Raw genomic sequence first — 26,866 nt, 5'->3', positions numbered from 1 at the left:
GTGTGCAGAAGTAGTTGCCCGACAAAGGAGCCATCAGAGGAAGCTGTCCCATTCAGGGCTATGCTCAAAGACTTGTGACATCCAGTGCCAGACTAATGCATTTGGTTGCTGAAAGCAGAGGCCAAATGGTGTATGAGGGAGAACACTTTAGAAAAGTACTGCAGCCATTCAGAAACCAATTCATCTACCCTGCTCTCATTAAGTAGGTCGCTTCTTTAGATTAAGGGCAAATCATATTCAGGGCTATGAACACCAAGAGGAAGGACAGTTTTCCAATATAGACCATGTAGTCACCCCTCTTTGCTCGTGTAATGCAGCCCATTACAGTTGCATAAGAGAAGAAGGAAGCAAAGTCCTGGCAAGGCCATGCAATTTCCCCCTAATTTAAAGAAGCCCTTAATGTAAAGTTATCCACTTAATGCAGCAGTATGAGGGGTAGGGGTAGACGTATTGGTTTCTGAATGGCTGCAGAAAGAGGCAACTAAAATGATCAAGCATCAACTAAAATGAAGCATCTTCCCTATGAGGGAAGGTTACGACAGCTGGGATTGTTTAGCTTAGAAAAAAGGAGGGTAAGGGGAGACATGATACAGGTGTACAACATGTGAGGAATGTGGATAAGGAGACATTTTTTCTCCCTCTCCCATAATACTAGAACCTGGTGTCATCCCATAAAGCTGATTGGTGGGAGGTTTAGGGCAAATAAAAGGAAGTACTTCTTCACACAGTGCAGTTAAACAATGGAATTCACTACCATAGTATGTGATGGCTTTAAAAGGGAGTTGGATACATTCCTGGAGGAGAAGGCTATCAATGGCTACTAGCCCTGATGGCTATGCTACCTCTAGTATCAGAGGCAGTAGGCCTCTATACACCACTTGTTGGGGAACATGAGTGGGAGGTTGCTATTGCACCATGTCCTGCTTGTGCGTCCCTGGTTGACAGCTGGTTGGCCACGATGTGAACAGAATGGTGGACTAGATGGACCCTTGGTCTGAGCTGGCATGGGTCTTCAAACATTCTTATGTTCTTAATACTTTTTTTTAAGTGGTGTCTCGTGTACCATTTGGCCTCTGCTTTAAGTAGCAAAATGTATTGGTCTGGCACTGCATGTCACATGTCTTTGCTGCGTGTCCTGGTGTTACATTGGTGTTTCTTGAGGTTATCATGTGAAATGTAGGTGTTATGTACATGTGTCCAGAGATGCTGGCCCAGTGTTTTATTACCTTATGCTTTTCTGTTCCTCTTTTGTCATCTGATATTAAAGAAGTGGTGGAAAACCTCAGGCCCAGGGTTTCAACCTGGCCCCACTGGAGTCCCCCAGATTACCACATCCCCTTTCCCTTGCCCCACCCTCTCTCATAGAATCATAGAATAGTAGAGTTGGAGGGGGCCTATAAACCCATCGAATCCAACCCCCTGCAGGATTCCACCTTAAAGCATCCCTGACAGATGGCTGTCCAGCTGCCTCTTGAAGGCCTCTAGTGTGGGAGAGCCCACTACTTCCCTAGGTAATGGGTTCCATGGTTGTACTCTTTCCCCCAGCAATCAATCATTCTGTGGTTTCTTGTTTTTTATGCATCTTTGCCACAGTCTCAAAGGTTGAAATACCTTTCCTAAAGCATACTAGCCAGAAGTAAGAGCTTTAAGATAAAATATGCTGGTGTGTGTTATATTTTTAGGCCTGCCCGTCTTGCCCCTCCCATCACTGGAATGCAGCCCTTAAGAGCTTCTCTAACATGCCATTTAGTTCTTGGTCTGAAAGAGGATCTGCACCCCTGTGCTAAAGAATTAGTGCTTTCGGTTTTTATTCAAGAATAAAAATAAAGGAGGGGGTGGAGTGCATCCAACCATAAATATACAGAGATTTTCTATACTGATGGCTCAAAGTAATTTTGAGGGAGATCGAGCCAGCCCAATGTGGGCTTCTTAAACTAGGGAATTAAACAAAAAAAGAGAAAATGAAAGGTATTTATCATGTGAAATTAAAGATTATGTCACATTTGTTCTGGGTCTACTTACCCCAAATGTTCAATATGCTGTTGCTTTTTGAATATATTTATGCTTTGTCTTCCAAAGCCTGAGATTAAAAACTTTTGGTTTAGATTTTAGCTAGCCAGCTATGTAAGACAAGTTACTTTTAATCATTTTTGTCTGATTTTACAGTGATGAACAACAACGAGACTATTTAATGGAAAGAAGAGATCTTGCTATTGATTTTATTTTTTCTTTAGTATTAATAGAGGTTTTGAAACAGGTATGTGATTTAAAAATATTTAAATATTACTCTAATTCCTGAACAGGTTGGGGCACTTGTAGCCAGAAAGGGGATGTAAATATAAGTCCTCTAAATAAATAATGGTGCAGAAGTGGATCTGGGCTTCCACAGAGATTGGAGAATGCTAAGCTTGAGTAGTTTGCTAATCTGTAAAATAGGAAATGAGCCTAAAGATCTAGGAGGGGGAAGGGGCTGATGCTTTAACGACATTCCAAGGGGTGGGTGTACATGCATAATATAGGGCAATATCCAGTATGACATTACTGATAATGTAAATTAAGTTGTGCTAGCATTTACAGTCTCTAGTGAAAAATAGCCACTATGAAATGTCACAGAAAACCCATGGTCCCAGCAAGCACTGTTGGTGTTGCGCTAGAACAATGTAATTTATGTTAACTGTATTATTGCATTGGATACTGCTCATAGATATCTCTGTTGATCAATTGGTAGGTAGTTAAATGAAGGAAAGACCTCTGATGTATCCACCAGAGAGTGAAAGTGAACCAGCTGTCCAGGATGTGCTTTGGCCCCAGACTGGAAATATGTGTAACATTGTTCTTTCACACTTAACTGGCAGGTGGTTTTTGTGGTATAATGCCAACTTCCCCATCTTTTCTCTGCCAGATCAGGCACAATTTCTCTTCTACATTTTCAGAAGGATAATGTCTAATCATTTGAAAAAGCACCTTCCTAGACTTCTTGTTTTAGTAACTTGAGCAAAGTGTTATACATCAATTCTAAGCACATTTTCTAGGATGAAAGCCTTGTAATTTTAGCAAAACATAATTCCCAAACTGGAGACTAAAGCAAATTAATGAGAGTTGTATTCTGTAACATATAGGTTGTGTGCTTAGTTTCCTGCGGTGCAAACACATCTTTGGAAGATAAATCTGAAATTGGGACAATCCACATATGTGACAGACTAGAGGAGTGAGGGAGCAATTTCTTTAGAAACTGTCATCCTTTGAGTGGGGGAGGGAGGGAAGAGAGAGATCTATGAAAGGATCTATGCTTGCCAAATGGAAGCTTAAAGATTAGTAACGATATGCAGGCAGGCATTTTGCTAGCTCATTTGTTTATTTTTCAGATTCAACTTCATCCTGTAATAGATGGTTTGGTACATGATGTTATTAATTTGGCTTTCAAGCACTTTAAATACAAAGAAGGGTAAGCTTTTCTCTTGTACACAATCTTGAAAATTTAGGCCCTGTTGGCATAAACATCAGTTTAACCTTTAACATGCTATAGTCTCTGGCTGCATTCGGACAACACAATAGTCAATGTTGGGTTAATAGTCAACTCCACTGTTGATTATCGAGGGGGTACTCCCCACACAACCTGACTATAAGCGACTGTGGTGTGGATTAAGGCCAGCATCAAGTTAACTATTAGTCAACAGTGTGTTGAATGACACATTCCCTGCCCTTTCTCCAACACTCAGTCCACCCGCTGGTATCCCATCAGCCATTGTGAGTTCTGCTAGCTAAACTAGATTGTCAACTACTGCTTTGGTCACTCTTGCCAGGGGACTCTGTAGTCTCTGAGAATAACTAATTGTGTGTGACAAAATAGTCAACGGTGCCTGACACATGAGATGATAACCAATTATTTTGGCCAAATAACCAACTGTGGTGTGAAAAATCCCAACAGATGACATAATAGCCCACCGTTGGCTATTTAACCCACCGTTGGTTTTTGTGTCGTTCAAACACAGTCTTTCTTTTTACTGTTAGAGAAGCTAAAATTAGGATCCGGTAGGAACATGGACTTCCCTTGAAATAGAAGTTCATAGTAATGCTTCTGCTATGTGCATGTCTATAAATTTGGGGGGAGAAGACTTCTTTTTAGATACATTTACGCAACACACTTAAATCAGTTTTATACCAGTTTAGCTGTCATGGCTTCCCCCAGACAACCCTGGCAATTATAATTTGGTGCAGGTGTTAAATATATTAAAGGTACTATTCTAGTATCCCTAGAATTACGATTCCTAGAAGTCCCATGTAGATAAGAGATTTGTAATATCGTAAAGCTTTGGACCTTTTTTGTGTGGATATGGTGAAAAATGTAGCCTGTACACTAACTGTGTCGCGTATATTCTTGAATGCTAAGAGGACTTAATGATCTTTGGTCAAGTGTACCTAAGCCTTCCTGACCTATATATTCCCTTGGTAGGTACCTTGGTCCTAACACTGGAAATATGCACATTGTCGCAGATCTGTATGCTGAAGTAATAGGGGTGCTAGCACAAGCAAAGTAAGTGTATTTTACAATAAGCCATGTAATGGGTCTGAAATATTTTTCATTCAGGAGCCTGGATCTTCAGTTAGCAGTGTGTGAGTTTTCCCCTTACTAGGGAAAATAAAGGAATAAATCATTCCACTCATGAGCATTCTGTTTATCAAACTGTGTCTTGGCATGGAAACCTATGGAAATACAGAAGGTAGCTTCTGTATGTAGTCAAGCAATTCTAAGTAAATTCAACAGGGGCTTATGAAAGCTTCATTCTCTTTATTCCATTAATGCCATCTACAGAAATCCTAAAATGGGGATGTAGGGAGAGACACTTTTCTGTCAAGAGATGCTTTCTCTCAGGGCAATGCATGTGAGTGCTGAGTGGGACTGGCTCCAAAGGTGGGTGGAGCCAGAGGCAAAAGCGATGTGTTCATGCCCTTTTCTCTCTCTGCAACCTCCTCCTTTTCCTCCTCCTCTTTCTCTGTCCCTGCCACCCTGTTTTCTCCCTGTCTCCTCACCAGCAGGCTTCTCAAGAAGGAATAGATAGAAGGTTCCCCCTGCTTCCATTGCTCCATCCATTTTAGAGGTTTTCACAATTTCCCCCTTCTTTCTTGTCTCTGGGGTCGCCCACCTGCATGAAATTAGGCCAAGAGCTGCAGGTTGCTCACTCCTGGCCTAACAGAATGAGAAGACATTTTGTAGTTGGGTAATTTGGCAAGGGTGAAGAGCATCTATCAAATGACCAGGGGATAAACTTTTTTTAGAGGTGCCTGAATTTATTAAGGCCTAAAGTGTTTAGGAAAACAATGTTTCCTTCCCTGGGCATTTGGCAACCTGCAAAAGGAAACTCTGTAGCTCTCTCATCTACCATTTCCCCCCTAAACGTATCAGGCTTGAATAAATCCAGGTACTTTTGAAGAGGGACAAGGCACTTCTAAGAAATTTTGCCCCTGATCATTTGCTACATTGAATGCCTTTTCGTTGTAGCTTTTGCAGAAAAACTATCATCAAACCTAAAAGTTAAGTTTTAATGTCATATGTGATTTCCCCCCCATTTCCCCCAAAATCAACCATATTCAAATATTTGTGGATAAATGGGGAAATTGAAGAGAGACTTTTTTGTGTGGAAGTAGTATTTCTGTATCTGCTGCAATTGTTTTCTCAAGTAATTAGTTACTACCGTTTCATAAACCAAATATTATTTTAGAATCCTTGAAGTACATCATTTCTTTGCACATGAGGGCAGTGTCTGAATTGTTTTTATTGATCTGTAAGTGACTTTGGGAGCCTTTCTGGCTGAAGAGCAGGGCATAAATTCTCAAATGAATGAATGAATCCTTGATTTTGTGTTCTGCCTTAAGTAAAATATTGCTTCTGTTCTTGTACTAGAGTCACATTGTGAATAAATTGCCCCTGAGAGATCTGGATCCCCTAGATAAGATGGTCTCTCTTTTGCTTCAGAACCTGGTATTAGGAACTCTCCTTGCCATGCATGTATTGGTGGCTCCACTCTTCCATTTGCCATAAATCATTTCAGTCCTATCATACATGGGACCCGTTTAGAAGACAGCTTAAACCATGGCTTTAACCATGGTGGTTAAGCCAGAAACTATACACAAAGTTAAAGGAGGTGGTAGTTGATAAGATAATAGCAACCAATGAGTGGTTTAAGGTGTCTTCTGAACACAGTTTGGCTTTCTGGCTTAACCAACCATGGTTAAAGCCATGGTTTAAGCTGTCTTCTGAATGGGGCCCTTTCTAGGAGGAAAAAAACGTGTTTTGTTTCATTTTTAAATTGCAAATTTCAATTTTTCTGCTGGACCTTCCCATAACTAATCTTGCTATAACAATACCGCTTTGAAAGAAACTTCACTGTAGCCCTCTCTTTTTTTAGATTTCCAGCTGTGAAGAAAAAATTTATGGCAGAATTAAAAGAGCTACGGCATAAAGAGCAGAGCCCTTATGTAGTTCAAAGCATTATTAGTCTAATAATGGGAATGAAATTCTTTCGCATTAAGATGTATCCAGTGGAGGATTTTGAAGCTTCTCTCCAGTTTATGCAGGTAATGTAGTTCCATATCAGATGTAGGCTGTAGTCTTTTAGATGGGATGATCTGGGTGCTTTGCTTTCAGTGGGATCCTAGTAATTTATTTCAGTAGTACGTACATTTTATTCTCAGAGGGACCTGTGGCAAAGAAAAGTGGGAAGTAGGAAATAACTACCATGTGAGGATCATAGAATCATAGAATCACAGAATAGTAGAGCTGGAAGGGGCTTATAAGGCCATCGAGTCCAATCCCCTGCTCAGTGTAGGAATTTACCTTAAAGTATCTCTGACAGATGGCTGTCCAGCTGCCTCTTGAAGGCCTCTAGTGTGGGAGAGCCCACAACCTCCCTAGGTAACTGGTTCCATTGTTGTACTACTCTAACAGTTGGGATGAATGAGATAATTCCTTTTGCATGGCTGCCCCCACACAGAGGTTTCCTCATCAATTTCTTATATTTGTGTATTTGGCAGGTTACTATTCTTAATTATTTTGTTGGGCATAGGCTGAAATGCTGTGCATTCTTAACTAGGATTCTTAACTCCCATTGAACATAGTGGGTGGGAACTGTTTGTGCATAAACGTACATAGGATCTCACTGTTCATTTGTTAAGGAAAATGAAGAAAAAATAGTCTATTGAGTATTTAACCAAACAGCAGGTTTTGCAAAATAATAATAATGCAGAGATACTTATTCTACTCATATGCAGCTTTCTTTTCTCTTTCATTTTGTTCCAGGAATGTGCCCATTATTTCCTTGAAGTTAAAGACAAAGATATCAAACATGCATTAGCGGGGCTCTTTGTTGAAATTCTTGTCCCAGTAGCTGCTGTAAGTTGCTCTTGTTTACACTAGTTTTCAACTTGGATTAGAAATTTGAGATAAAATTTTATGCTTACTTGAAGTCTCTTTCCAGGCTGTTAAAAATGAAGTGAATGTCCCCTGTCTGAGGAATTTTGTTGAAAGTCTCTATGATACAACGCTTGAACTCTCATCACGAAAGAAACACTCACTGGTTAGTAATGCTGAAGTTAAAATCATTTGTCAGAAATATCTTTAGGCGAATTTCTCTCAAAAGGTTCTTGAAATGGTTTCCAAGTACTATCCATGTGTCTGTCTCCATGTACTGTAATTTTCTGCTTCGAAGGTGAGAGTTCATATATTTTTTTAAAAAAAGGAACTCTAAATCTGTTTCAGCTTATGCGTTATCTGCTTTGTATGTTAGGGTCAGATCTAGTCATATTGTTAGTTTCTGATTTTAAAAATGCCATAGTTTCACTTTCATTATCTGTTACACTCCATTGTAATGGTTATTATGAGGACTGTGAAAAGAGAAGGAATGTTTGTTACTTACAGATTAGTAAAGTATTTTCCAAGAGTTATGCAATGTTTTCTCACAAATAGACCAATATATGATAACCTCCCTAAACAGTAATGCCCCCCTCTCTGTCTGCTAAATAGAATTCCATTTCTTCTTGTGAGATTAATAGTGGCATAGACATTTATTTTGGGAAGTGGTAGTAGAGCTGAAGATATAAGTCAGTTTGACATAGGATGCCTTAAGCGTTTTGCCTCTCCAACTAGATCAGAGTAATTCCACACTGTGGACTCTGCTAAACCATTTGGAAGCCTTGGACCTTTACAAAAAGTTCTCTTCCTTACCTCATGTAAAAAAAAGGGGGGGTATGTGTGTTGATGGTTCAGTAACTATTGGGCTGCAAGGCTTACGCCCATGCTAACTTGGTTTTAGCTAATGTGTCGGTTATCTCTTCTTTCAGCGAAGTAGTGTCTAAAAATATAGTAATGAAGCTATTAAATATGAGTAAATTAAGGGTTTACTTTGTAACATTTGCACGGTGTAATACTTCCATAATCTAATAATAATAATAATAATAATAATAATAATAATAATAATAATAATAATAATCCAACAAGAAGTAAGCATTGTTAAGTCCAATTGATTTCAGTGGAAGAGATTTAATCACATTCATAACTCCCCACTGAAATCACTGGCAACCTCTGACTATTGATAGCTATTGATTATAAGGTCAATGAATGTGAATGGTAGTTTATGAAAAAATGGATGAGTTTTTCCAAGATTGCTAAGATACAATGTCAGAATATCATTATAATGGGACTTAGGGAGCAATCCTATGGCTGGCCCCTAGATAGTGTCTCAGGGGGCGTAGGATTGTTCAGAGTCCCCCTCTGAAGTCAGAGATCTGATCCCCGCTCTCCCACATGCGGCTGGCATGGAAAGAACTGTGCTGGCAAGTCAGAAAATTGGCTCGGAGAGGGAGAAATAGGGCCATTTCAGTGGGTTGGGAGGGGAGGAAACTGGAGAGGCCAGGATACAAACTATTCTGAGCTTCTGCCACCCTCCTTCCCTCTCCCGCCTAAACACTTTAGCTAGACAGGCAAAATAGCCCGTCTAGCAAAACATTGAGGACAGGGAGACAAAGATCACCTCGGCTGCTCCTCTCGTCCTTCACAGGATGATCGTAAGCCTCCCAGGCTTACAATCATTGAGGGTGCAATCGATAGGGTTGTGTCCTTAGTTTCCTCACACCTTATACCTGTCCATTAAGGCCAATGGCATTGACTTTGATGGACAGATTAAAAACACATTCATACCTCTTCATCATTACTCCGTTGTACTGGAATCCTGACCTATCCATGATAGTTGATTCTTGAAATTCAACAAGTTGGATGTCACAGTTGCTTGCCACTTATTGGAACATTTCACCAACCAACGTTTTGCTGCTGCATAGTGTTGGCTCACAGTTCAGGAGCTCTGGATAGTGCTAGACAGAGGAATTTTATTGTTCTAATGGAAACATAATTCTCCATTTATACAGAGCAATCGTAAAATTCATAACAGCCTCCGAGAAGAGTTCTTTTTAAATTATGGTATTGGACAATGTGTTTATGTTGGCTGGGGTATATAATATAGCACAGAAGAGAGATGGGTCTGTGGTATTTATTCTGAATCTGGTACTGAATTAGTTCCCCCCTTTGTTGCCATTCACATAATTCTGTGTCATCTTTCTCTCCTATTTAGGCTTTGTATCCTCTGGTAACGTGCCTGCTTTGTGTCAGTCAGAAGCAGTTCTTTTTAAACAGATGGCATATTTTCCTCAACAACTGCCTGTCCAATCTCAAAGTTAGTATCTCTCTTTTTGTTTTGTTAGTAACGTGAATCTGCGACATATTCAGTTGACATTGTCGGAGACTGTTATTTACCATATCTAAATCCAGACATTTTCCCCCTTTCTTACATTGGACATAACTGAGAATAAAAGTGAAGGGATAAGTGTTTCCTGGGGAGAAGGAAAGGGTCAGGCAGGTCAGCTCCCATTCCCAAGAATTGCACTTCCAACTGCAGGAGCTGATAAAAGGAAGTACTGCTTCACACAGCACATAGTCATGCTACGGAATTCGCTACCGCAAGACGTCGTGCTGGTCACCAGTTAGGGTGGCTTTATAAAGGGGTTAGACAAATACCTGGAGGAGACAGGAATTAACGGCTACTAGTCCTGATGACTACATGTTAGCTCCAGTATCAGAAGCAGTATGTCAATGGGTGAGAAAGTGCTGTTGCACTCATGGCCTGCCTGTGGGCTTTCCTGTGGGCAGCTGGTTGGCCACTGTGTTTAACAGCATGCTGGACTAGATGGACCCTTGGTCTGATCCAGCAGGGCCCTTCTTATGTTCTTATTCCTTGAAAGATTAAATTGTTTAAATTGCATTCTTTCGTTTATGCTGAAATTTTGCGTCAACATGTCTAGTTCAATCTATTGCTGTTGTGGCGCGTCCATCCATTTTTGTGCAGGCAGCACACTAGAGTGTTTGGTGGGTTACATCTGTTGACTGGGAAAGCTGGCTAATCAAAACTCTGCCTATTGTCATTCATGCCCCAAAAGTAGCAAAATAAAAAAGGGAGACTGTCAAACAGCCTAGCAGCTCCACGCTTGAGAACCTCAGTTAAAGTTTAAAAATTCCTACGAGTCTTCATTGTTGTGACACTGGATAGGACAGTTTTGCTCACATTGAAAAATGCACAGAGGAATTGTAAAAGTCTACTCTGAATACTCAGAAGCCCTTTCTGGCCTGTTTACACACTTTGTAATTTGTAATTCTCAATCTCCATTCACTCGAATCCCATTTCTTTCCTGTTTATTGGCTGTAATCTGCCTAACCCTCACTTCATTAACTAAGAGGCTTGCTTACTTTAGTAATCCCACCCCTCAGCCCTTCCAGTTAATGTAACTAAGGCTTAGAAATATTGATGAGATATTCCATTGTGCAAAATGGTAAATTCAGGTTTTTTTAAGAGAGTAATTTAGTTAAATTGTGAAATACATGGTACAGATTCTCATAACTGATTTGTTTTAAAGCAACAGCATCATGAACGTTAGTGTTGGTTTTTTATAAATAGTCATATCTGTAATGTGATTATGGTATAAGATATTCACATCAGAATGCCAATTTTAAGAAACTCTGCCTTCAGCTTAGTTTGCCCAGCTCGGTTTAGAAAAATGATTGCAGCAGTTAATAGTGTGGTGCGTGACTATTAAAATGTTTGGCTGCAGTCACACCAGGAAATTAGATTCCAAACTCATGGCACAAACCACCAAGTTGGGTAGTATGACAAAACGCAAAAACAATGCTTGTTTGATTGAGCCTTCAAAAACGTAGGTCTTCAAAGTTTGAACTATTCACAGCCAAGCACAAATCAGCTGACCACCTACAAGTACAGTGAATGGGAACAAAAAACAGTTTCCTGAGGGCATCGTCAGATGAACGTTTTATTGCCTGCTCATTACTGGGCACTCACAGATTTTTGCGGGTCCCATTCATGATGTCGTCTGCGTCCCACACGCCTCCCACCCTTTCTAAGCCTTCTTCGCACAACAACAAAGGAAAGGAAAGGAACCTCTCGTGCAAGCACTTGAGTCATTGCTGACTTCTAGAGGGATGCCTGCTTTCGCTGACGTTTTCTTGGCAGACTTTGTAGCGGGGTGGTTTGCCATCGCCTTTCCCAGTCGCAGTTACTTTCCCCCAGCTAGCTGGATACTCATTTTACCGACCTCGGAAGGATGGAAGGCTGAGTTGACCTGAGCCACCTGCCTGAGAACCAGCTTCCGCTGGGATCAAACTCAGGACGTGGGGAGAGTTTCGGCTGCAGTAATTGCCGCTTACCACTCTGTGCCACACGATGCTCTTACAACAACAACAAAAGACCCCGACAAATCCAAATTATTTTTGAGACAGAACTTGCTGCTATCTCCTGCTGTGTGCAGGAGAAGCAGCACAATCAAAATGACCACTGAATGGGCCACATGCATGTTGTTTACTTCCTCTTTCGAAAGAGGAAGTAATGAGGGACAAACGTGAGGGCAGAGAAACGCCGGTAAGGAAACGCGATCCCCCCTATGTGATACCTCCTAGATTGTACAATATACCTCTTACATTGTAAACAGAATGTAAACAGAAGACAGAATCTGTTGCACCTTATCCAATGTTACACTGTTGAAACTGTGCCCCTTTGAGTTCTTACATACACACTCCAAGCTAGAAATCTCATACCCACGCAGTGCTACACACACACACACACACACACACACAGCGCACTCCATTCACGTCCTCTTTGGAACCAGTTACCTAGGGAGGTTGTGGGCTCTCCCACACTAGAAGCATTCAAGAGGCAGCTGGACAACCATCTGTCAGGGCTGCTTTAGGATGGATTCCTGCATTGAGCAGGGGGTTGGACTCGATGGCCTTGTAGGCCCCTTCCAACACTGCTATTCTATGATTTTATGATTCCTACTCATACCATTCCCATGCACCATTTCATCTCCTTCCAAAAGTAAGTGAAGTGATGTAAAAGTAGCAGCTTCATTTGTTTCAATACAGAACCATCTTAATCACATAGAAAAAGGACTGTGGGTAGTATCCAGTGTTAGTCCTAGGTAGGGAAGACCCATTGAAATGAATTAGGCTTAAGTTAATCATGACTAAATTAAGCCCCATTCATTTCAATGGGCTTACCCTACCTAGGGCTAACATTGAACATTGCCCTGTGTGTCCAGTTTTAACAACAGAGGTATGAGGATGAGAGGCACAAGACCCTTCCCCATCCCATCGGCAGCTTAACTCCTGGCAGCCCTTCTCCCCAAGCTCTTCCCTCCTAACTGAGGTCACTCCTGGTATCAAAGCTCCTTAGAGGAAAAGAGCTCTTGGGGAGAGAAGCTATGAAGAAACTACTCCCATTAGTTGGGGAGGACAACACATACCTTACCCATCCCCTTCTTCTTTCTATGTTGTTGGGGGGAGTTCTATGTTTACACAGATAGAGCTGATGCTGTATTATTCATTCATTCATTCATTCATTCATAATGCTTTTATACTGCTTAATATACTAAAATTCCTAAGCAGTTGACATTAACTGCTGTAATGTTTAGCTTCGCACTACGTCTGCCACATTGAAGGACTTGCAACCCCACTCCTCTCTTTCAAGGATCCAGATAGGCTCAGAACTCATTTTGTGAACTTTCCAGTCTTAGTAGTTTTTGTAGGCCTATTATGAATAAGATGACTAACATTTTACAGTTGGAGAAACACTGAGACTCAGTTCTTCTAAGATGGCATTTAGAAAGTCTCTCCAATATATGAGAATCCAATCTGGGGATATTGGAGTCATTCACTATTTAGTAAATAAAACAAACATTTGAAGAGTTGGGAACTGATGTGAAAACTACTATGTATTTTTGTTGTTTTAGAACAAGGATCCCAAAATGGCTCGTGTTGCACTGGAATCTCTCTACAGACTACTGTGGGTTTACATGATTAGAATTAAATGTGAAAGCAATACAACTACTCAAAGGTACAGTTATGCATCCAGGTTTTATTATTCGTAGAATGTTTCCACATAGCAGGTTTTTTAAAAAAGAACTTCACTAATGTAAGCTTCACCTAGAAGAGATCCTAGAGTATAATTATTTTTTATAATTATACTACAAAAATATTTTGCTTTGAGAAGAACGAAAATACCCTGAGCCTCGCTTACCTTCTTGTTGGTGTTAAATGAAATTGGGCTGTTAATTTGATGTTCAGAACCTTGCAAGAAAATACTGAAAACAAAATAGCCCAATGATTAAATAAACCATTCTCAGTGTGATATGGTCCTCTGAAGGATAATTCTCTACACAGGAGAATTGAGCTCCTCCCAGCAATGCTCTTATCCCCTGACTGCAAGTGTTAATTTTGATGTGGCTAGGAGGGCCGGTTTGTCTCTCAGCTTCTATATGATACAGGCATATTTGTTATTTATTGCTTGGGTCTCCCTCAAAACACCCTTGTTATTTTTTCTTTCCATTTCAGTTTAGTTTTCCTCCCGATTACAGAGCCTAGAATCATATTTTTGTTTGGGCTTGCTTTTTGAAATCGTTCTTCAAAATAAAACTGAATTTGTGCCATTGTATCCATGCACATTTCATGCACTTTGAGAGAGGAACAAATCTGTCTGGGATAGTAGAAGTTCAGAAACAGCACCGTCCTGAAGAACTTAGTAGAAGCATATGGTGGACAGGGAGGAGTTTATATATATGAATACATACCTTGGATTCTGCAGTCCAGACTTGTGTGCATGAGTATCCATGTTTTGTTGTTTTGTTTTTGGCATGAAGAGAGCAAAAATGTATTTCAACCTTACCCTTAATTGTTTTAGTGTAGTTGTAGTTGTTATATGTATACCCTTGTTTGTATGTATTATATGTGATGTTTGTCTATGTATTGTTGAGAAAAAAATAAGAAATTAAAAATTAAAAAAACAAAAATATAGTGCCCTTACACAGTTACTCTTAGAGAAGCATGAACATTGTTTTCTTGACCTAGGGATGTTCACTGTGTCTCATTTTAGCAAACCTTGGAATGAACTATAGGAGAATGCCACTGTGCCTTTTAATCAGGAAAAAAAAAGATTCATCCGTCCTTCGTCAGTGTTCTTCCTCTGGGAGTTTTCCAAGCTACTTTCAAATGTTTAAACAAGATGACATAAGGATGCCTTGCTAGGAATGAACTTGTGTCAATGTTTTCTTTTTGTTTTATAGCCGGCTTATAACAATCGTCACAACCCTTTTCCCGAAAGGTTCCCGAGGCGTGGTACCACGAGACATGCCTCTAAACATCTTTGTGAAAATTATACAGTTTATTGCACAGGTATGAAAAAATATGCACAGGCTTTAAGCAGTGTGTATTTTTCCGTGACAAGTTGTACATTGTGTTTCTTCTGGTTTCCATATATAAGCTTTTATTACTTGGTCACACTGGGCTCCCAGTTGGGTGTACTCTCCTCTTCATTATGCAGTTCACGTACAATGGAAATCCAGCTTGAGGAATCTGATGAGGGATTGGGCCCTTCCCCATGGAAGCACCTTTCTAAGATGCTTTCCACTGACTTCTGTGGCTTCTATTAACTTTTATCATACAAATGTACAGTGGTATAGTTAGGAAGACTGGTGTGGGAGGGCTAAAATGTTCCTCTTCTCCTTCTTCTTAAGTGATTAATTTTCCAGGCATGCAATAAGGAGCCTTTCATTTCTATGGAGAAAATAAAGGATCTGCACTGGAGGTGTGAAACACAGTCAATGGCATGAAGTAAATAAATCCTGATGGCCATATGCTGCCTCCGGTGTCAGAGGCAGTATGGCTATGTTCACCAGTTGCTGGGGAACATGGGTGGAGGGTGCTGTTGCACTCATGTCCTGGCTGTGACCAGCTGGTTAGCCGCTGTGTGAACAAAACGCTGGACTAGATGGACCCATGATCTGATCCAGCATGGCTCTTCTTATGTTCTTATGTCATACTGATGGGCACTGATTGTTCGTAAAGGGCAGAGCTTCCCATGATCTTGTTTTGGAGAGTCCACACTAAAGTGAGTTGGAGCTCCGCAAGAACATGTTTGATGATTTGCAACTCCTGTAATTTCTTTGAGGCTCACAGTTGATGTGCAATATGTTTCATTATAATTATTTTTCACTGTTAGGAACGTTTGGACTTTGCAATGAAAGAAATCATTTTTGACTTCCTTTGTGTTGGAAAACCTGCAAAAGCATTTAGTCTCAACCCGGAGGTATGATATCATTATACTTATATTTGTGTGTTTAATTTATGACGTGGTTTTAGTGTGTGTGTGTGTGTGTGTGTATGAGAGAGACAGACAGACAAAGTTAGTTGTCCAGTACCCTTATATTTTGCTTGGGCACAAGGCTTAACTTTCATCTCTGCTATCTATCCAGTTGCTATCTTATTGAAGATAAACTATTGGGACAGTATAGTTTATCTGTCCTCAGCCCAAACACACATGGAAAAATTCTACAGAAGATGGCAATCACATAGCATACAAAGGAAACAGTGAGCAAAGTAGAGGAGAGAGGAAGGACTAGCTGCTGTCATGGCTAGTTGCCCCATGTATGGCTGTACCCAATACTTTGTAGCAGGCACCTTGCTAGTTGTTTGAGTAAATAGTTGAAAACCTGTAATGTTTCCATTAAATGTTTGTAAGCCATCAGTTAGCTGTGTAAGTGAAATTATGAGCTGAAAAGTACTGAGATATAAGCCTTAATAACCCCACTCTTACAATACTCCTTTACATATTAGCATGAGCTTGTCAATCCTCTTTATATTATCATTGGAACCCCCAGTCTACCTATACAGCATGCCTAGGGTGACTATATAGAAAGGAAGACAGGGCTCCTGTATCTTTAACAGTTGTATTGAAAGAGAATTTCAGCAGGTGTCATTTGTATATATGCAGCACCTGGTGTAATTCTCTCTTCATTACAACAGTTAAAGCTGCTGGAGAATTGCCCTCTTTTGTATCTGCTCACTCTAGTATAGCTCCTGTAGCTTTAACTGTTGTGATGAAGAGGGAATTTCACCAGGTGCTGCATGCATACAAATGACATGATAGACTCTACAGATCAGCTACACATTAAATCAATAAATGATTGACCAGTGCTAAATTTATAATATAGTTTCTGTAAAAGTCACCCAGAAAGCCCCTTTCATGAGCAGCTTGTTAAATCATCCTGAAGTTGGTTAAATGCATCCACTACATTTTGTCTGAAGAAAATTGTGTAAGATTGTAATGTGATGACACCATCATCTTTAAAAATGCGATCTATGTACTAAAATAGTGTTTTGCTTTGCATCAATTTTTCAGAGAATGAATATTGGTCTGAGAGCTTTCTTAGTCATTGCGGATAGCTTGCAGCAAAAAGATGGAGAACCTCCAATGCCTGTTACTGGAGCTGTGCTGCCTTCTGGGAATACATTACGAGTAAAGAAGACATACTTGAGCAAAACTCTTACAGAGGAGGAAGCTAAACTGATAGGCAAGTATCAGGCATGCCTCCACCAGTTAATGGACTGGTAGAAACTTACATAAAGTACAACAGCCTTACATAAAGTTCTAAACATTGCTAGCCTAGAGAATTCAACTGAACATGTCTAAAGACTAGACCCATATTGGAAAATATACTGCAAATCAGGTCTAAGTCACCACCTGGTCCCCTGCGGACAGTTTCTAGTTGCCAGTGGGAATGTGCAAACCAGTAACATTATCTGTGCATGCAATGCTTTTAAGTGACTATATAATATACTTACTATGGTTTAGTCTTTACATTTGTGTTTAAATTTGCCACAATCCAATTCTGGCTGAATTTGGATAATATTTGTATTTGTATAATAGGTACAGGAATTACCTGTACCTCTGTATATCTGTTAATAATATGGTATTCACATTTTTAGTAATAGGCAATCATATAACTCTTTGGGAAAAGGCTAGGAAGGATTTGTAGAAGGAAGGCCTTTCAATAGCCATTTGGTAGAGTGGTCAGAGAATCAGACCTTGTGTTTGAGCATGCCTAAAATGTCAAGACTACCATGGAAGGGCTGAATGTTTTCTCATAACCACTCTGCCGGGACCTGCTCAGATGCCTACCTGTCTTATATTCCCTGGGAGCAGACCAGAAGGGAGAAACCTTCTCTCCTCTCCTCCTCCCAGGCCTCCGCCTCTCAGAGCCAAAAAGCCATCACAATTTGCTCCTCCAAAGCTTCCTGCTCACAGAATCCTGTGCAGCATCCCAGAATGTCCTTGCAGTCTACCAGACAGCCATGTGGGCCCCAGATTCACAATAGCCTCTTCCTCTTCATTCAGCCTCGTGTGCATTGGTGCAAAGATGGTCCCAGGTAGTCTGGGACCTGGGTTTCTCATTGCACCGTGCTGGTAGAGCTTCCTGAGCTTTACAGATATGGACATTATTGAAGAGAAGATACTGGATTAACCAGATCATAAATCTAATCCAGTATGACTCCCTGGAGTTTATTTTCCTGAGACTTGAATCTGCAACCAACTGGGAGGTTAAGTAATCCTGAAGTTCTCTAAAGTCATGTGTCAACTCCAGAAAGCATAAGGTATAGTTGGAAACTACTTTTAAAAAGAATATTTTTGAGTAAAGTTCAGATGAACGTTCAATATGCTTCTCTGCAATCCTCAAACTAGAGATTATTAATGTACACAATATCATAAAAAATGCTCAGGGCTACATATTTACCATTGGCCCTTAACAAGTGAACAGCACATTGTTGAAATAAATATTTCTGCAAAATCAATTTAAATTCTTGGATTTTACATTAATATTTTGTTTTTTTAATGCACCAATATTAATCCGCTTTATGTTTTTACAGGCATGTCATTGTATTATTCTCAAGTAAGAAAAGCTGTAGACAACATACTGCGACATCTTGATAAAGAAGTTGGACGGTGCATGATGCTCACTAACATACAAATGTTGAACAAAGAACCCGAAGATATGATCACGTGAGTGTTTAGTGATGAATGATTTGACAGCACCATGTACATTGATGGTGCTATATAAATAAATAATAATAATAATAATAATAATAATAATAATAATAATAATTGAAAGTGAATGTGCAACACTTGATTGGTGCATAGCTAATCTGTTTCTTGCGACGCAGTCCACTTAGACACACCCACAGAGAGACAGACATGCTGCATATAAACATGGTTTCCTAATGAATAGGTTTAATGTCTTCTAAATTAGGGATGGGCAGTTTGTAGGTCCTCCTGATGTTTTAGACTACAACCGCCCAGAGAGCTTCAGCTATTGGGTGGTATAAAAATAAATAAATAAACTCCCATCTACCCTCTCCACTGGCTGTCCTGGCTAGAGCTGATGAGAGTTGTAGGCCAAAACATCTGGAGGGCCACAAGTTGCCCGCTCTGTTCTAAACCCTCCCATTTCTGGGCCAAACTGAATGTCACAAGACAGGCCCATATAACTGTCTTTCAATTGGTGGACTGCAAGTTTTAGTAGTAGAAAAGAGAGAGGCATGAGTGAGCAGAGAGAAGCTGTTTAATTTTTTCTCTTCATGCTGTTTTTCTGCTCAAAATTTCCCTCTTCAAGATGGAATTTGACTTGTGGGGCGGGGGGGGGGAAGATACAGGCCCATATTCCCTCCTCCCCTCAAGTAGGTGGAGAAACTACTTAGGGGGCAGAGTTGAGTGGAAAAATTGCCAGAGGGGAAAGCCACTTTATCTACTCAAATTTGCAGTCTTCAGATTACGGGGTGTCTTTATTTTATTTTATTTTATTGCTGGAAGATTACCCTTATCTACCTTTTAATGTCTAATTTTGTCCTCTGTGCCAAGGAAATCCAGATTCTGTAATCTACATTATGCCAATAAACTGTACTTTCACTAAAAGCAACTAGTGCTTTTTTTCTAGAAATGATCTGCTAAATCAGTTATAAAATTACTGAAAGATGGTTTGGGCAGGTTGAAGAGTCATGGACATGCTATTGTACATTGGAGCCTTTCAGAGGATCCATAGCACTTTGATGATCAAAACAACAACAACAACAACAACAGTCTTGCAAATGGATTTCAGATCCTGCTTCAGAGTTTGCTATATCTGCAGGTGTTTTGCAGTGTTCATTTTCTCATTTCAAACAACAACGGTGGTTTTTCCCCCTGAATCAGATATGAAAATAATCCCAGCTGTTAGAAACATCTGTTGTGCAATGTAGGGTAGCTTTTCTACTACTTAGCTTCAGCTAAGTTGCATTACAAAGCACTACGACAGGGTTTCTCTCTGTAAGATAATTTTTTGCTTATTCTTTCAAGTAAGCTGAAATCCCATCTATGATGCTTTCACTACCCTTTTGCAGAAAAAAATAATTCAAAAAAAGTCCTCATACACTACAGTACGTTTTAGTTATTTTGAATATGGTCTAGCCATGTTTTGTGTCTGCTGTCCTATGCTACTTAATCAACAGTTCCTGTAAGGTAGCCTTCCCCAAGCTGGTGTCCACCAGATGTTTTGAAATGCAACTCCCTGCTGACCAGTAGCCATGCTGGCTGGGGCTGATGAGAGTTGAAGTCCAAAACATTTAGGAGGCACCAGCTTAGGGAGCAGCCAGGTTAACGGGTATGGCCATGTGGGGATTCCTTGAGGACAGGATTGGGACCCTAAGAGGTTTTCCACCCTTGGTCTCCAAATAAACTTCCAATCATTTTCATTTATTAACTCTGTCTGCATGCCATTGCATTACAAACATTTTCTGAGCACCTTATACTAAATATAAAAGCAAATAGTGGCCAGTTATGTCCATAATGATGTGAGCATTCCAAAGATGCTTTTTCCAACTAAACCTGGGGCTAGATCTGATCAAAGTCTGGGTTGAGTGTAGGGGCATAGCCATCTTGCCTGGGAGGCTGAGAAAGGCAACCGCAGAATTGGTAGGGCCTGCCACTGCTGAAACAAGAGAAGGGGCAGGTGTCATCTCTGTGGCTGATGCAATTGCAGTTTTAAGTAACCGTTTTGTCTGTTATACTCATGTCATTGTGACATGTGGCAATCATGCGTTGGCTGCTAAGGTAGCATGTGCTGTAGCTGTTAGTGAGATTTCTTGTTGTTTCCAGTATTTCACAACTGTTATACTTGTGCCACTGTTACAATTATATTATGTTAATGGCATGTTAGTCTTTTACGCTTCAAAATGTGGGGTCAGTTAGATCCCACATACCTTTTGTGTAAGGTGTTGTGCTTTACATTGTGGGGTATTATTGACCCTGAAAAATTATGTGAAATGACATTGTTTTACTGGAAAAGGGAAGTCTCAGTAAAAATCTTTCTTTTTGCAAACGGTTAAAAGCTGGAGAAGCTGGAATCCATGGGTTATCTATTCCCACCCACCCACCCACCCACCCAGAACACAGGATTCTCTATGCTTAAATCATACCTGACAGATGCCCATCCTGATAGATTTTTAGGGCTAGGGGGACCAAAAGGCCTGCAAGTCAAGTTCTTAGTGCAAGGCACAGTCACCGCTGCCACATTATTATCCAGTCCTCCATGTGCCACTGAGAGAGAGAGAGCAAAAGTGGAAAAAAGTACTTTCTGAGTAAATAGCTCCAGATGATTCAAAGCGAGCCTCTATTTTGAACATTTGGGCTTTTATTGGGCACTTTATGCATTCTGCCCGCTATCTACTTTAGAACCTCTAATGCCCCAAAGGAAGTGCCAAGTGAGAAATCAAGATCTTCAGTTGAAAAAAAAAAATGTTGTTCCTACTCATAGCTTGTATTAACAGAGAGTGCTGTCTGAAGCATCTAGATTATGTTTTAAATTTGCACCACTTTCAGATCAACTTACCTGTTTCAATTTTTGAGATATATAGAGCCACTTTATACTGAGTCAACCCAGTGGTGTCTACTTTAATTGGCAGCTGCTCTGCCAATTTCCAGTAGAAGTCTTTCCAATCACCTTGAACATTTAACCCGGGATTGAATTTAGGACATTGCGCGTGCAAAGTGTTTGCTCTACAACTCTCCCTTTCTAGATTTAGTAATTGTTTTGACAGACACTTGAATATCTAGTGCAGCCAAAAGCCCTCTTTCCAAGGACTATGATAAAGGAACATAGGAAGTTGCTTTATACTGCCTTATACTGGTCCATCTAGTCAAGTATTGTCAACCCTGACTGGCAGCAGCGGCTCTTCAGAATTTCAGGCAGGAGTCTTTCCCAGCTCTACCTGGAAGTGCCAGGGATCGAACCTGGGAGCTTCTGCATGCAAAGAAGATGCTCTACCACCGAACCACGGCTCCTCCCAAACCCTCCAAGGGTTTGTTCTACTTCCTTTTTTTGACATTAGATTAGTGAATGTGTAGCAGTATCTTATTACATGGATTTCCTGATATAACATTTTATGTACATTTGAGTCATCAGGTCCACAAGATGGAAAACAATAGCTTCAAGTAGCAAGTTGTGTATGTGGGTGCATATAGATCTACTAATTGTCTAGTGATCTATGCATTATTTTCCTTATTTTCAGAGGTGAAAGAAAACCAAAAATTGACCTTTTCAGGACTTGTGTTGCTGCTATACCTCGACTCCTTCCCGATGGAATGTCTAAACTAGAACTGATTGACTTGCTGTCAAGGTAAGTCATGTAAACATAAAAGGATTGATTGGTGGGGCTGAAATGTTGCTGTTCTCCTGTTTGTGGAACCATTTCCTCAGCTGAACTATATAGAAAGTGTTGAATTTTCATCTTTCCATAAATCAGTATGGACAGTCTCTTCAGGGTGCTGTGTGGGGAGAATGGTATTACTGTGTTCTCCTATCAGGTTTTGTTCATCTCTCCTGAGACTTGCCACACTTCTGCATAATGTCACAAGATAGTTTGTTTGTTTAGGGTGGGATTCAAAGAGCTATTTAGGCTCACTTAAGGAGCCTGCAATAGCCAGTAGAACTGTTGACTTGTTATTCTTTGAAGGTATATATATCCTTGAACTTTGCTCAGTTGCAAAAGCAGTTTGCCATGTGTCACAGAGGGTTGCTGTTGACAAAAATCAAGCCTGAAACATCCCCTGAACCTATAGCTTCACAACTCTTTCAATTCTGATCATATTAACCTATTTAGCACTATCAGTGTACAATACATTTCCCAAATATCATTAGGAAGAAGGAGAAAAAAGGTCCCTAGCCTGAGGAGCTTACAGTCTGAATTAAAGCTGTGAAAGGGGGAAATACAAGAGGGAAGGGAGGGAGTGGCCAGGCAAGGAAGAAATGAAACTGCTCAACTGCATTGCTTATAGCCTTTCAACTCCATCTCAGGGTTTTGCAGCCTATGAAATGCAGCCTGTGAAAAATCTGTGTGTTAGGTAACCCCGATCTCTGGTCTATTTCTGCTTCCATTCTAAAGTTTAGGGCTACACAGCTTGAGGCCTTCCAAGCCAAATGCAGCCTACAAGCCATGTATGTCCGCCTACTAGCGCTTGGATTGAAACCCTTGTGGTTGCTGTCTGCCTGCGACTGGAAAACAGTGATGGCAAAGAAGTGGCAAGCAAGCCTGTGCAGAACACCGTAGTTGACTGGCAGGCTGCATTTGCCTTGGTTGTGAAGAAGGCCTTCACAAATGCAAGCTTGAGTTGGCCCCATGAAGTGCTATTGTAGCCTTTTTCGGTCTAATGCCCTCCAGATGTTTTGGGCTAAAACTCTTTTCAGAAAATCATTCAAATGGCCTATTTATTTATTTATTTTAAACCTTTATATCCCGCCCTATATCATTAAGATCTCAGAGCAGCGTACAGGCATGGCTTTTGGGATTACCATGTTTGAGTGAAGAACAAACTGCATTCCTACTGACCCTTCTGGTATTGACCTGCTAATCGTGTTCTCCTTATTTCAGAGATCAGAGTTTCCATGCAAATAGATTATTCTAGTCACAGTTCAGTGTTAAACGTCATGCATATAGTATCTGTGTCTTTTGGCAGTTCTCGGAAAGTATCTGTGCACAAGCAATCAGATGAAAATCCAGGACAGCTGTCAAGTGTCAAATCAACAGGGTCTATTCACTGCAGATTCCAAAGGGAGGTTTTAGACTACATGGGCTAAAGTGCAAAGAAACAAACATTTGCTTTCTCTTTTGTATATTCGTGGTAGAATAAGCCTAGTTTGTAAACAGGATACTTATTGCTGTGTGGTGATTCCTGTTACTGTTCTATGGGGTTACTCTTCCCAAGTCATCGTCAGTACGTTATTTCAGGAAGTTAAAATTAATATTCCTGTCAAATTTCTTTTCTTAACTCGATTTGTTCCAATATCAGCTTTCACATTTTTCTTGAGACATACTTGCTTACTTCTCCAGAAATTGCAAGTTCAGGAGATGAATATTGTGCATTTGCACCTGTGCAACCAGACGCATCCTGACAGATTTGATACACATGGTGCTAGAAAGGAGCAGAATTTGAGTTGGGCTTGTCAAGCGGGATTTAGCTTCAACTAAGCCTGCTGCTGGGGAATGCTGGGAGTTGTAGGACTTTACTGTCTAAACATGCATAGGCCTCCACCTCAAGTTAAATTAGCAGAAGGAAATTAGAAATGTTGTCTATAGTCAACAGGAATGTGGTTGCAATTTTCCAAATTTATCATAACAAATTAAAAAGCATTTAACCAGAGGGGCATTGCTTTTGTTCATACATTTGGTAGGTCTGTACTGTGCTCACGTTCCCGAAACCACTGCACTGACTTAATGTGAACCAGGCATTCCATACAAATGCTCAGTCAAGTGTTAACCAGTTTCCACAATTCTGCTACCTAAAGGGATTTAGGCAGGGGTGGGGGACAGAATAATTTGAACTGGGAATCAGACATCTGCATGGATCGCTCTGTAGACATTAAGTGTTATCCTTATTGTGAGGAAGATACAGGTCTTCCTCCACGACATGAGGATAACATCTCCTCCCCAAGAAAACATAAAAACCAGACCGTATGTATCTGTTGAGATATAAACTTTAGCACAAGACAGAAATGAGCAGTGACAGACTGTGGGATGTGGAGCGAATGCTAATTACTACCTTCCCTCTCGGTTATTAGTGGCAGATCCCATGAAAAATCACTGGTCTGAAGTATGCGGTTTGGAACACTTAAGTGCCAATGTTCATATGTTAGCAGTTTCATTGTAATAACCACATGACTAAAGTAAGAGTGCTACTGTCTGTATCTTTGATTTTCTTATACAACACACTTTTATAAATAGGGGAAATTGAACCACAAACTATAATAATTATCTTCTGAATTGAAATACAACTAGGTGTTTAATTCATTAATCATTGTATTATTTTTCTTTTTTGTAAATTACTAGAAGGCATTTTAATATTAAAAGTGACTTACTGTGCAATCCTATACACGTCTTCTCAGAAGTAAGTCCCATTGCGTTCAGTGGGATTTCCTCTCATACATGTGGGTATAGGATTGCAGTCTTAGGATTTAGAAAACACATTTTAAAAATCATACTCCATTCTGTTCTTGCAAGAGGTACTGTACGCATGTTTATAAATATATAAATTTATAAATATTATGACTCAGATTAATACTTGGCTAGTCTGGATGAGTGCTGACCACAAATGGGTACTTTGGTAATTTCTGCCATGAACGTTATTCATGACTTTTAGTTTCACTTTATTTTTATACAGGCTTTCTATCCATATGGATGATGAACTTCGCCACATTGCTCAAAATTCACTTCAGGGCCTGTTAGTTGATTTTGTGGATTGGAGAGAGGATGTGCTTTTTGGCTTCACAAACTTCCTGCTGCGTGAAGTGAATGATGTGCATCATAGTCTCTTGGACACGTCCTTAAAATTATTGTTACAATTGCTTACGCAGTGGAAAATTATAATACATACGCCCGGAAAAGCCAGTGAACAGATAAAAGGCAGGTCTTCAGAGGTAAGACTCCAAAAGTACATATAACAATTCAGAACAATTAAATAACTTTCCCTGTACATTGTTGTGTTTTTAAATTAGAGAATCATTTGTTTAACTTGCAATTTAGACATTGTTACCTTTTAATCATTTTAATCATTTTAATTGTTTATGTTATTGATTGACTGATGTATCTATAATTGTTTATTGAGAATTTTAATAGTGATTTTAATATTTCAGCATCTAAACCACTTAAAGATTTTAGTCTATCCAGTGGCATACAAGTATTATTAATAAACAAACAAACAAAATTAATCTCCAAGACCGTTCAGCCCTTGCAACTGGACCAATATTATTCTTTACTGTTAGAGGCTTAGATAAGGCTGAGAGTTCAGGGAGATGTTGTTCCAGGTTATCTAATTGCGTACAGACCTATAGAGGTGAAGCTTTTAGATGGGTCAGTGGCAGATATGCTTTGTCTAAATTGTGCAACAAATGCAAACATTTTTTCTAAAACCCTAAAGGCTTAATCCTATGCATGTTTAGACAGCCTCTGGCTGTTTTTCATGGAAGGAAAGCTCACATTGATACCGACAGGAGGTTCCCTTTATAGGCTAATTACAGCTTGTGGGAGGGGAATTTAGAGATGATTGTTGGGGCCATGGCAATGTTTAACCTCTTCCCTCTCATGCCACAGTCCCAATTCTGGTATCCCCTTCAACAGCGAGTTTTTAGTTTTAAAAAGATAAACAGAATGCCAAGCCACATACTTAACATCACATATAATTTGATCCTGAAAATAATCCGTCCGGGATGTAAGACTGAAACATACCTTCAATTTCATTTTGTAAAGAAGGTTGATTTAGCTTGGGGAAACTCTTGTAGCCTTCTGTAGGTGGCAGGTATAGAAACCAAAACTAGGATTTCTTCGTATATTTTACATAGGATTCTTATTTTTCATTTCATTTCTTTTTCTTTTTTGGCATGTCAAATTGCACATTCTTCTTTATTAGAATATTGTAAATGGTTGGAGCCTAAAGGTTAGAGCAGGATATATATTTGAATGAATAAATACATATGTTGTATTACAGCTGATACCAAATGGATCCAGTCATAGGACACAGAATGAAAGAAGTTCTTATTCCAATGTTCTACATGCTGTTGAAGGTTTTGCACTAGTGTTACTCTGCAGTTTCCAGGTTGCCACACGTAAACTGGCAGTTTTGATTCTCAGAGAGATCCGTGCCTTATTTCATGCCCTGGGACAAGCAGAGGTATGGCTTTGACTTCCTGTATCACAAATTTGGTTTTCCTCAGTAATGTGTTTTTAAAATGAAATTAGATTATGCCCACCTAAGCTTATGCTTTACAAATTTTGGCTACAGTTCTGTATTGCTTGCTTAGTAGCAAGTTTCCATTGAAGTCAGTGGGACTTGCTTCTCAGTAAACTACCATAGAGCTGGCTTTTAGGTTCTTTTAATTTTTATTTGCTTTTACACTGACGTTA

The 26,866-nt window shown here is 39.9% G+C and overlaps 1 protein-coding gene across 1 annotated transcript in view; it reads left to right on the top strand.

Annotated features, from left to right (window-relative positions):
* FRY (FRY microtubule binding protein) overlaps positions 1–26,866 on the top strand; it is a 204,394-nt gene that overhangs the window by 76,856 nt on the left and 100,672 nt on the right. The window contains exons 5-19 of the mRNA XM_063126983.1: positions 2,167–2,257; positions 3,366–3,445; positions 4,454–4,534; positions 6,408–6,576; positions 7,298–7,390; positions 7,476–7,574; positions 9,621–9,722; positions 13,342–13,445; positions 14,671–14,779; positions 15,606–15,692; positions 16,785–16,956; positions 18,311–18,443; positions 21,983–22,090; positions 25,128–25,383; positions 26,451–26,633. Of these exons, the coding sequence (XP_062983053.1) occupies positions 2,167–2,257; positions 3,366–3,445; positions 4,454–4,534; positions 6,408–6,576; positions 7,298–7,390; positions 7,476–7,574; positions 9,621–9,722; positions 13,342–13,445; positions 14,671–14,779; positions 15,606–15,692; positions 16,785–16,956; positions 18,311–18,443; positions 21,983–22,090; positions 25,128–25,383; positions 26,451–26,633 (1,867 nt within the window). The remainder of the gene's footprint in view (positions 1–2,166; positions 2,258–3,365; positions 3,446–4,453; positions 4,535–6,407; positions 6,577–7,297; positions 7,391–7,475; positions 7,575–9,620; positions 9,723–13,341; positions 13,446–14,670; positions 14,780–15,605; positions 15,693–16,784; positions 16,957–18,310; positions 18,444–21,982; positions 22,091–25,127; positions 25,384–26,450; positions 26,634–26,866) is intronic.

This window comes from Elgaria multicarinata, chromosome 5, assembly GCF_023053635.1.
Source record: "Elgaria multicarinata webbii isolate HBS135686 ecotype San Diego chromosome 5, rElgMul1.1.pri, whole genome shotgun sequence".
Lineage (NCBI taxonomy): Eukaryota > Metazoa > Chordata > Lepidosauria > Squamata > Anguidae > Elgaria > Elgaria multicarinata.
This window is presented reverse-complemented; position numbering and strand designations above follow the sequence as displayed.